The sequence below is a fragment of the Notechis scutatus genome, chromosome 4, assembly GCF_049901735.1.
Source record: "Notechis scutatus isolate UNSWTSFEM ecotype Mainland chromosome 4, rNotScu1.2, whole genome shotgun sequence".
NCBI classification, from domain to species: Eukaryota; Metazoa; Chordata; class Lepidosauria; order Squamata; family Elapidae; genus Notechis; species Notechis scutatus.
This window is the reverse complement of record NC_142012.1, coordinates 53,518,774-53,530,968: the sequence shown is the minus strand read 5'-3', so window position 1 is coordinate 53,530,968 and position 12,195 is coordinate 53,518,774. Positions and strand designations below refer to the sequence as shown.

Genomic DNA, 12,195 nt, shown 5'->3' with positions numbered 1-12,195 from the left:
GCCTTAGGGAAGCCTCCTGGGGGGTGTTTTTGCTCCCAGAAGACTTCCCCGGGGCCTAGAAAAAAATGGATCGCTCCCTCCCTGCACACACCCCTGTGCCCCCTTTTGCCTCCTGGGCCTCAGGGAAGCCTCCTGGACGAAGGAGTAAGTCAGCAAGGGGGATCCCGACACAGTTGATCATCAGGACAACTGATCGTCGGGACGGGGGGGGGAAATACCTTAAGGAGAAGCTGGGGGGGCGGAGAATGCAGTCAGCTATGTCAGGCATCACACGATGCCGTAAGTGGAGGGGTGGGTGGAGAGGGGCGGGGCCAGCCAGGGGCACGATTTGCCAGTTCTCCGAACTGTGCAGAATCATAACAACCGGTTCTATAGAACCGGTCCAAACCAGTAGAATCCCACTCCTGAAACAAAGTCCAAGTCAAATTGATTTAACAACCGTTTTACTAATTTAACAACGGCAACGATTGACTTAACAACTGTGGCAAGAAAGGCTGTGTAACGAGGCAAAATTCACTTAAGAAATATCTCACTTAGCGACAGAAATTTGAGGCTCAATTGTAGTTTTAAGTCGAGGGATACCTGGGTTAGAAATAATCGTCCATAGAACCCACAGTGGTTTCTTCTACATGTCACTGTCACCCTGGGACTTTTGTATGATTTTTGTCGTAATTGCTTCCGATTCCTTGGGCCTTGCTGCTGTTTTAAATACATTTACCTCTTGATTTTTTTTTTTTAATACAAAAAAACGAGACAAAACCCCTCTCCATTTTTAGATCGCCACTTATACTAAAGAAGCATCTGACTTGCACAAGACTACAAAGTGCTGAATGTATTCCTGGATTATTCCTTAGAGTGCCGTTTATTATAACTCAGATGCAACAACAAGCACAAACATACTGTATTTTCTGTCTCTACTTTTCTCTGCCCTGCCAAAAATCCAAATTTACTACTTTTGGCCAAGGGGGCTAATCGAAAGCAGATGGCAAACTTTGTATTTTGGATGAGACCGAGAGTAGCAGAAACTGGATCTTTCTCATCAATCATGTTCATGGAGAAAAAAATGTGTTCACTGTTTCCTTCGTCTCCCTTGTGCATTAATTTGCACCTAACGCCATCCAGCATCAGTTTTAATCTTTTTGGCAGCAGCAGCATATGCCTGGCTCATATTTAAGTGATTGTCCACTAGGACGCCAAGGTCCCTCTCACAGTTACTACTATTGAGCAAAGTACCACATATACTGTACCTGTGCACTTTGGTTTTTCTTGCCTAAATGTAGAACATTACTTTTTTCACCATTGAATTTCATTTTGTTAGATAGCGCCCAAATTAGCCAGAGATGCTAGTCCGAGCAAAGGAAGAGAGACGATGTGATGACCCGGGGCGTGGCACAAAGGCAACACAGACAGATAAGCAATAAGAGTCCCTTTATTAGCTCCAACTTTGTCCCCAATGTCCAGGTTACCTTCTGGCTGGAGAAAAACTCTCCCAGGAACAGCCTTTGACTGCAGAAAATTAAGTCCAAAACATGGTCAACACAAACTGTAACTTAAAATCCAAACAAACCAAACTGAAGTAATTAGTTTGGCAGGGCAGGAGCAAGAATTCAAACTTGAAAGCATGGCAAAACTTACAGAGTTGGGAAGATGCCAGGAACACAGATAAACCACAGCGATGCAATATAAAGTCACGTTTGCTCCCAACAGCTTGCTGCACGCAGCTTGCCTTTTTTATAGTGTTCCCAGCTGCAGCTAATAAAGGGAATCAGGGCCCTTTCCTCCCCCATAAGCCATGCAATCCACGTTGCTCCCTTCTCCATTCCTCCCTGCGTGCCCTAGGATGAAGAGGGGGTGGGGGCCTGGGTCTTCCTCTGAATTCCCTTTTCCTTGCTCTACCTCTCTCCTGCTCTGCCCAGCCGGACTTTGCCCTTCCCCAGTTTCTTCCACAGCCAATGGAGCCACACTCCCACTCACTGTCAGCTGTTCAGCTTCCTCCTCTGAGTAAGATTCCGACAGGGGCATGACAGACGAGGATGGCAAAAGAAGGAACAGCTTTCCTCTTGGAATTATGGATGCTGGAGGGTTTCAATAAATGACTGGACAACCATTTATCCAGGATAGAGTACAGATTCCTACTTTGCACAAGGGGTTGGACTTGAACAGAGTTCCCCCAATCTTTCCTGGTTGGCAGCCAGAGCAGGGATGATTTTGTGGGAGTGGAGGCATGTGAGCGCCTGCAATTTTCATGGCAACACTCATGTGAGTGGGGCCACCAGTGCCCACAAGGCTTATGTGAGTGGGGCCATGTGCACATGTGGTCCGGCAGTGATTGGGATACAGCCCAGAATTGAGCTGCAGCCCATGTGTTGGGAACCCTTGGACTAGAACAGGAGTGTCAAACTCAAGGCCCGTGGGCCAGATTTGGTCCACAGGATGCTTAGATCTGGCCCACGAGGCCAACCTGGAAACAGAGAAGGACCGGCGCACAGGGCCTCTGCCAGTGAAAATTGTCAGGGTAATGATTTAACAGCTGAGCAGCTGCTGTAATGCTGGGAATGAGTTACCAAGGTTTTTGGGCCGATATCACTTTAAGAGCCTGTAATAAGAAGAGGCTCTACTGGGGCGTATCTGTGTGTGCTTCCATGCTGTAATTGCGGACTGCTGTTTGCGGTCTGACTAAACTACATGTATGTATATATGGTTTGTAGATAAAACCACTATTTAAAAACACAAACCTCTGCTTACTGTGTTTGCTCCTGGGTTGTCTCATATAGGCACACTGTGCGCAGTCTGACAAAAATGGAGCTCCATTTTCTCTGGCAGAGGGGTTACAGGAGGCTGTTGCAGCCAAAAACTGAGCTCCAGTGCCCATTTTCATTGGCAGAGTGCCCGGGCTGTCACAGGCGCCCCCGACAAGTGATGTCGAGCTGACCATGCCCACCCTGGCCATGCGCACCCTGGCTACCCGAGGTCAAATACAATCCTGATGCGACCCTCAACGAAATTGAGTTTGATACTCCTGTACCTCCAAGGTCCCTTCAGTGGTGGGATTCAAAAATTTTTACTACTGGTTCTGTGGGCGTGGCTTGGTGGGTGTGGCATGGCTTGATGGGCATGGCAGGGGAAGGATACTGCTAAATCTCCATTCCCTCCCCACTCCTGGGGGAAGGATACTGCAAAATCTCCATTCCCCCCCCACTCCTGGGGGAAGGATACTGTAAAATCCCCATTTCCTCCCCACCCCACTAACCTGCTTTCCAGCTCCATTCTCCTGTGCAGGGCAACAAAAGACCCAGTCGATCAGCTGGGACTCGGGAGGCAGAGAATAGATGGGGGCAAGGCCAGTTAGAGGTGGGATTTGCCGGTTCTCTGAACTACTCAAAATTTCCGCTATCAGTTCTCCAGAACTGGTCAGAACCTGCTGAATCCCACCTCTGCTTCCAGCCCCAGGGTTCTATAATCGTTTGAACCACAGAGCGAACAAGAAAAGAGGAGATACAGTAGACTTCCGATCTGCTCACTTGTCATGTTTAGGAGCTCTTTAGCAGAGTCACCTTTTCTCCGCCAAGCCAAGCCAGCAAGCTCCATCAAGGTTAATGTCTAAGCAACATCTGTGGATCAATTGGACCCATCAGGCTGTGAGTGTGACCTATTTTAATGGCTCTACTGTCCTTCAGGGACTTCAGAATCTTTTTATGGCTTTTAAGAATTGATCGGATTGCGATAAAAGGGCGGGGGGAATGGAAAGCATCACAAATCTGCAAGGAACTGGGTTTCCATTTGGTTTGCCTCATCATTAAACAGAGATGACCACAGAAGAATTTCAAACTTGGCAGACAAGGCCAGAGAAGTTACCTTCTGGAGAAGGGTGGACAATTTTTTTCCCCAATTTTTTTACAGGTACTTCTCGACTTACAACAGTTTGTTTAGTGTTACCGTTCAAAGTCACAATGGCACTGAAAAATGTGACTCACAGGCGTTTTTCAGAGTTACTGTTCTGTCCTAGGCCTCCCCAAAAAGCACTAAATCACTTTTTATTTTATTTTATTTATTTATTTATTTGATTTGCCAATTGTTTACAAGATAATAAGTATAAGTGTATACATAGTTGTGAATACATGAAATGGGTACATATAAGAAAAATAAAAGAATAAGAGAAACAATAGGACAGGGACGGTGAGGCACGTTGGTGCGCTTATGCACGCCTCCTTGCGCTTATGCACGCCCCTATTTTAGGTTTTAGATTTATTTAGACCTATTTTAGATTTTAGGTTTGTTTGGATTTCTTAAGTCCTGGCAAAAACCTCTTTGATTACATTATAATGTGAATTTATTTCATTCACAGTCAGCTTGGAACGAACAAACAAGTGAGTTGTTTCCTGCAAAAGCCCCCTCCCCTTTTGCTCCTCTTTTAATCCTGATGGGAGGGGCCATTCATTGTCCATCTGTGGCCTTACTCCCATGTCGACCCTGAGTTCTTAATTGTGCCTTCCTTTTTGGCAGCTCTGTGTGTACGCAGGCTGGAAACTGGTTCCAGAAGCTCCCCCGCCTCATTGCTGTCCGAGCCCAAAGGCAGCTGATGACTGCCAGCCTGCCCTGGTCCCATCTCTTCCTCTGATGCAGAGCCCTCCTCCGAGCCTTCCTCAGCCTCCAGGACTGGCCCGGGTTCCTCCCCAACCTCCTCACTACTGTCCGACTCTGCTGCCAGCTCCACCAGTCGCCGGTGGGCCACAACAGTTACAACCTTTGCAACGTCTCCATGATTATGGGATCAAAACTCAAGACGCTTGGCAATGAGTTCATGTGTATGACCGTTGCCGTGTCCTGGGGGTCAAATGATTCCCTTTTGCGACCTTCTGACCAGCAAACTCAATGGGGAAGCCAGATTCACTTAACAACGTGGTTACTAACTTAAGGACTACCTGTTCAGCAATGTGTCCTTCTCTCTCTCTCTCTCTCTCTCTCTCTCTCTCCTGTGTGTGTGTGTGTGTGTGTGTGTGTGTGTGAGAGAGAGAGAGAGAGAGAGAGAGAGAGAGAGAGAGAGAGAGATGGTTGGAACTTCAGATTTGCGTTCAGTTGTAAGTTTTTCAAGTACATCATTGCTGAGAATTCTGAAAAAAACACAACTGGAATTTTGTAGACACAGAATGGCATTCTTCTATAGTGAAGTCATTTTGTGTGTTTTCTGCTGGCAACTGCAGCCCATTTACATGTCACTCTGGTGGCAAGAATTAGCTGGATCTTTTACAGTCAGGGTTCACAGATCAATATATGTCAGAATTTCAAGGTAGTCCGGATAGTCGTGTTTCCCAACTGTGGCAATTTCACGACGTGTGCACTTCAACTCCCAGAATTCCCCAGCCAGCTATAGCCGGTTGGAGAATTTAGAATAGAATTTAGAATAGAATAGAGCTGGAAGGGACCTTGGGAGGTTTTCTAGTCCAGCCCCCTACTCAAGCAGGAGAACCTACACCATTTCAGACAAATGGCTATCCAGTCTCTTCTTAAAAACCTCCAGTGATGAAGAACCCAGAACTTCTGAAGAAAAGCCATTCCACTGGTTAATTGTCCTCACTATTAGGAAGTTTCTCCTTAATTCCAGGTTGCTTCTCTCCTTGATGAGTTTCCATCTGTTGTTTCTTGTCCTGCCTTCTGGTGCTATGGAGAACAATTTGATCCTCTCTTCTTTGTGGCAACCCCTCAAATACTGAAATACTGCTATTATGTCCCCCCTCCCCCAGTCCTTCTTTTTTCTAGACTAGCCAAACCCAAATCCTGCCACTGTTCTTCATATGTTTTAGTCTCTTTAATAATCTTAGTTGTTGTTTAAATCATTTTAGCTGCTCATCTTTGCACTTTGTCCAAAATTGTTTTTGTAGTGTGGTGACCAAAATTGGTTGCAGTGTTCCAGATGTGGTCTCATTCTGGGAGCTGAAGTCCTCACATTGTAACGTTGCCATGGTTGGGGAAACCCCAGTTCAAGAAACCAAAACCAAAACCAAGCATATCGATATGTTTTACTCTAGGTTATAGTAACAGAAACCTTCAAGTCTGAAAGCATCTCTCCCCTCCCTTACCTTTAGGTTCCAGAGAATTAGAGGCTGCTAGTTCTAAGTTGACTTTACATTTCCACTACCAACTTGCCTTCAATTGAGGACCTGCATACTGCACGAGTCAAAAAGAGGGCTGTGAAAATATTTACAGACCCCTCACATCCTGGACATAAACTGTTTCAACTTCTACCCTCAAAATGACATTCTAGAGCACTGCACACCAAAACAACTAGTCACAAGGACAGTTTTCCCCCGAAAGCCATCACTCTGCTAAACAACTAATTCCCTCAACACTGTTCAGCTATTACAAAGTCTGCACTACTATTACTTTTAATCTTCTCATCACTGCTTATCATCCATCCCCTCCTACTTGTAACTGTATGACTGTAACTTTGTCGTTGTATCCTTACAAGTTATATTGACTGTTTCCTAGTATGATTTGATTGCTTATTGTACTCTATAACTATCAGTAAGTGTCGCACCTTATGATCCTTGACTCTTGCCGAATGTATCTTTTCTTTTATGGACACTGAGAGTATTTGCACCAAGACAAATTCCTTGTGTGTCCAACCACACTTGGCCAATAAAGAATTCTATTCTAAGTTGACTTTACATTTCTATTCCAAAAACAGCGCATAATATTTAAAAGCAGAGAAAAAATGTTCCCGGAGTCATGATTGATGGACTAGCCTCTTTGATTTTACCGTAAACATTTCCTAAACACCATCAATGAAGACTTTAGAAAATTAAAGTAACAGGCACCATAATCCCAAAAACACAAAACACTGTACTATAACCAAAGCACAATATTTGCAATTTTCGCAGCAACCCTTGAAGCTAGTGAATTGTAGAAGAGCAGGCAGAGCTGGGGGTAGTGGTGGAGTTAAGAGAGTCATTAGCTTAGACTTGTTATGTTAGCATAAATGGTCCAAGTTCAACCCCTCCTGAATTCCTTTGACCTTTCCGTTGATCTGGTGTCATGCCCCTGGTGGAGACTGACTCTGAGGGAGAGGAGGAACAGCCGACAGGGAGTGGAAGTGTGGCTCCGGAGGTTGTGGAGAAGGCTGGGGAAGGGCAGAAGCTGGCTGTGCAGTCAGAGGAGGACCCAAGCCCATCCCCTATCCATCCTAGAGCATGCAGGGAGGAGACATGGTCTATTCGGGAGGAGAGGGCCTTGATCCTCTTCATGGGCTGCAGCTGTGACAACTAAGAGGACGGACATGCGTACAAGTGAATGCTGGAAACAAAGTGTGGAAATATCTCTAGTTTATGATTCCTTTCTGAGTTTGGCGTCCTTCTCAGTGTGTGTTCTGTTATCTGTAGATGTCCTCCAACCCTTATCTTGCCTGGTTTGTGCTGTTTTTTTCTCTCCTTCTTGTAACTGCTTGTGTGGGAGTTTTTTGTCTCCAGTCAAGGATATTTGGAGCGTGGAAGCAAAGTGAAGGAATAAAAGGGGTTTTTGTGACTGTGTTTGTTTTGTATCCCACCCTGGGTCATCACATCTGGTGTTAATTTAGCATTGCATTTTAGCTGACTAGATCGATCTCAATTGCAAAGGGATCAAGACCGTCCATTAAGTTGTAGCAGAGAAGATTTATTCAAGCACATGTATAAGGATCTGGTCAACTAAAGTTCAACACTAAATTGTGGAACCAGATACGGGTCAATGGAATTCAAGGGGGGGGGGTTGAACTTGGACGGATTGTGGGAACGTAATGACTTTAAGACAAATTCCTTGTGTGTTAACCACACATGGCCAAATGTTGTCTTATGTTGCGTTGTGTTGCATTGTATTGTGTTCCATTCCACTCCATTCCACTCCGATGTTCTATTCTGTTCTATTCAGTGGTGGTATTCTACCGGTTCAGCTCGGTTCAACTGAACCGGTAGCTCCGATGACCATCTGTGAGTGAGCCAGTTCATTCTGACCATCAGCTGCTGGGCCCTCCCACCGGTGCCGTTGTATACTGACCTTTATTTCCTGCTTTTCAACCTCAGCTACTTCTCACGGCACAGCCGTTTTGCCGCACATCAACTGTTTTACACAAAGGACTTGAAGCAGAAGGTGAGCTACAAACGTTGCGCAAAGTGCACACTCAAACCAAACCGGTAGGAAAACTTTTCGAAACCCATCACTGGTTCTATTCCATTGATGGCGAACCTTTTTTGTTATGGTGTGCCGGCACCCACAATGCAATGCGCCCCGTCCCCCTGCGCATGCACGCGCAACACCCCCCTGCCCCCTTACCTGCACTGCTCATGCGCGCACCTCCCAGCTCATTTTGAGGCCTTTTTCGCCCTCCCGGAGGCTCGAGGGAAGTCTCTGCAGCATTTGGAAGCCAAAAAATGGGCCTGTTTTTCAGCCTCCAAAGGCTGCAGAGGCTTTCCTCGAGCCCCTGGGAGGGCGAAAACTGCCTCCCCCAGGCTCCAGAGGCCCTCCAGAGGTTGAAAACAGGCACTTCCGGTATTTCCAGAATGCCCGTTTTTCGGCCTCCCAAGGCTGCAGAGGCGTCCCTCAAGCCTCTGGGAGGGCGAAAAAGGCCTCAAACCAGCCGAAAATCAGCCGGAAGCCATGCACAATGCGCAGTGGGGGTAAGTTTGGCTGAGGCTCGCGTGCCCACATAAATGGCTCTGCATGCCACCTGTGGCACACATGCCATAGGTTCACCATCACGGCTGTATTCTCTACTCTAAGCTGATGACGTATTTCACTTCACCCTCCAACTCTGCCTGCTCTTCTCCTCCGTATCTTCACACTTAGTAAGGATTATATTTCGCACCTCACCTGCCTCCACCCAGGCCCAAAGACACATCCAAGAAGCATCCTTACCCGTTTCATCTGGAGAACTCAGAGAAGCGCTGTCTTGAGACAATGTGGTCCAGCTAGAGTCTTCATCGCTCGGAGCCAGGTTCTGAATCCTGTGGAGCGCGCAGTCGGTCTTGGCACCTGTTTTAGGGTGATCCTTTTTAGTCTCTGGACTGGAAGAGATGGTAGCTGCTGGCCCATCTTCGGGGCTCTCTGCCTTGTTTTGCTTCTGAAGCAATGTATCTCCATTAACCATGGAGGCTTGGCTATGGCACTGTGAAGGCAATTTATCCTCCGCCGCCTCTTGGCTCTCCCCATAATTCTGTTCCACCTCCCTGGCTGATGTCTCAAGATCTGCATAGTAGTTTAGGAAGCTCTTCGATCTCCGGTGTTGGGTGGGCAGGATTTCACCACTGGAAGAGTCCTGTTGGCTTGGTTCCTTCCCCTCCAACTTCTCAGAAGTTATGTTTAGACCCGTCGTCACGGATGGTGCATCGAGGTTTCTGTTGGGATCCTGCTGTCCTTGCTCGGCTGCTTTCCTAAGCTGGTTTTCTCCGTTTTTCACCAGCTTGATGTTGGAGGAGTTGCTGCCCAGCAAAGGCTGGGCTGCAGGGTCCGAAAGGCCCATGGCTGTCTGAATGCTGGTCAGGGCGTATTTCTTCCTGCATTTGGGAGGGGTGCCATTCTTGACCTCCGTGTGCTTGATTTCGGCATTCAGCAACTCGTTGTGAGAGGAGCGCAGGTGAAGGGTGTTGGGGGGCGTGGCGGGTCCATTGCGATTCACAACGTCTGACGTGCCGTTACTTGCCATAAACCCCGCCAAGGTTTCCACACCGGAATCAACTAGAGGAGAAAGACAAAGGCTGGTGAGAAACGCAACGCCCGCGATCACCCGGTGCAAATCACAACAGGGTGGCCAAAACGTCAAGATGCTTCATCTTCTGCATGGTCTCCAGTTGGGATCAAGGTCTTAATGTGGTCATTTTGGGACAGATTTCCCCAACCCGGTGAGATAGTGAGACTCTAGAAAGAGTACAGTGAAGAGCAACCAGGAGGATTAGGGGACTGGAGACTAAGGCATATGAAGAACGGTTACAGGAACTGGGCCTGGCTAGTCGAGTGAAGAGAAGGACCAGGGGAGACATGATAGCGGTCTTCCAATATTTGAGGGGCTGCCACAGAGAGGAGGAGGGGGTCAAGCTGTTTTCTAAAGCACCAGAAGGCCAGACAAGGAATAATGGATGGAAACTGAACAAGGAGAAATTCAACCTGGAAATAAGGAGAAATTTCCTGGCATGGAGGACAATCAACCCATGGAACAGAAGTTGCCTTCAGAAGTTGTGGGAGCTTCATCGCTGGAAGCTTTTAAGAAGAGATTGGATTGCCATCTGTCAAAAATGGTGTAGGGTCTCCTGCTTGGGCGGGGGAGGGTTGGACTAGATGACCTACTACAAGGTCCCTTCCAACTCTGTTAATCTGGGAGGGGCAGGCACCATTATGCATGTATGTGTGAATGGGTTGAACGCACGGGGCTGCCAATGGACACGTGATGCATGCAGCAACGCTAGCGCCCACGTGACGCTCATGACATTAGCCCCCATGCAATGCTCATGGTGACACCAGCGTGAGTGGGGAGTGTGCGCACAGGTGCACAGGCGTGTACAATGGCCAGCCAATCACACGGCCCAGTGGCTAAGAGGCCCATACGTTGGGGACTCCTGATTTAAGAATTCTCTGTTTTGTGGTGTTTGAGATGATGCTTATCTCCCTACCTGCCCAGCAGCGGGAGAATTCAAGACTCAGGACTGTCCAAACTTAGCAGCTTGAAGATCTGTGGACTTCAACTCCCAGAATTCCCACAGGTTTTTAAAGCAGCCAAGATTGGACCCCCACCCACCCACCCTGAATTAAACATTTGATGCAGAAGACATCCTGGATTTACATATTTGATCAAGAGGAATTCTGGGAGTTGAAGTCCGTGGGTCTTAAAAGTTGCCAAGGTTGGACAGCCCTGATCTACATGTTTGATGCAAAAGAAACTTCTAGAGTCTTCTAGGGTCTTCTAACTTGGCCAGTTTAAGACTTGTGGACTTCAACTCCCATAATTCCTGAGCAAACATGACTGGAGGAGGAATTCTGGGAGTTGAAGTCCACAAGTCTTAAAGCTGCCAAGTTTGGAGACCTCTGCTATAGCACCTAAGATTTTCAGCTTAAGACAAGGAGGGTCTTCAAACTTGGCAAGAGTTTTGTCGTCTTTGGGGAACTGGGTCAGAACAGTTAGTCACATGGTTGTTAAGGAGAACCCCATGATCCTGGGATACTGCAACCAATCATAAATATGAGTCAGTAGCGACATTTTGATCGTGTGAACACAGGAGTGCTCCACCGGCTGTAAGTGTGAAAAACAGCCATGTGTGGCCTTTTTTTCAGTGCTGTGACAACTTTGAATGGTCATAAAATGAACAGGTGTAACTATCCGTAAAAGAGATGGAAAGAAACAGGAAGAACAAAAGCTTCTACTTTAACGCTGGCCCACAACCCTAGTAAACTTCAACTAACTGTTCCTGAAGTTGGATTAAATTAGAACCCGCATTAAAGGCTGGCTACAACGAGTAGAAAATTTATTAGCTCTTTTTTATGATAAAAAAGAAAGACTCGGAAAGAATGCCAAATTCTAATCATGAAAGGTTCTCACTATGTAAGAATATTTATACCGTTTCTCCCCTTTCGGAAGTGTAAATCTGTATTCTTGAAATCTGTAACCCTGGGATTTTTTTCTCTCTCCCCCGCTTCTTTTAAGGCTATAAAATGACTAAGGGAATTATCACAAAAGGGCAGGAGAAAAGTTGCGGGTGGTGTGAAGAGGGAGATCAGCCAAGATGGATATTTTATAGCCGCTGCATATGTTGGCACCTTTTATTTACTGCAAATGAGTTAAGCTTCTAAAACTTTGCCTTCTTACAGGGAAAAAAAAAACCACAATGCAGCTGGGACTTTAATTTTGGGGTTGCATGCAAGGGTAAGATTTTTGTCTTAAAAGTATTCAATATTTACGGCAGGAGGCCAACACTGGAGGAATAGATGAAAGATCTTTTATTCAAATATCTCATCCGCATTCTGAAAAGGTAAGGCTTTATTTAGCTCTCTTATTTCCCTCCAATTCTACAACTCCACAAATCAAAAGCGCTCTTGAAATTGCCGACCTCCTGGAGTTGGAATTCAATCCCTAAAATACAAAAATTAAACAACCTAATGTTGTTGTAGTCCAGGGGTGTCAAACCCAAGGCCCGCGGGCTAGAGGTGGGATTCAACTTGCTTTACCACAGATTCTGTGGG

At 46.6% G+C, this 12,195-nt stretch overlaps 1 protein-coding gene across 14 annotated transcripts in view; it reads right to left on the bottom strand.

Annotated features, from left to right (window-relative positions):
* Positions 1-12,195, bottom strand: part of APBB2 (amyloid beta precursor protein binding family B member 2) — a 95,672-nt gene that overhangs the window by 67,927 nt on the left and 15,550 nt on the right. For all 14 annotated transcript variants that reach the window (XM_087965784.1, XM_087965778.1, XM_087965781.1 and 11 more), the window contains exon 3: positions 8,884-9,702. In XM_087965784.1, the coding sequence (XP_087821910.1) occupies positions 8,884-9,702 (819 nt within the window). The remainder of the gene's footprint in view (positions 1-8,883; positions 9,703-12,195) is intronic.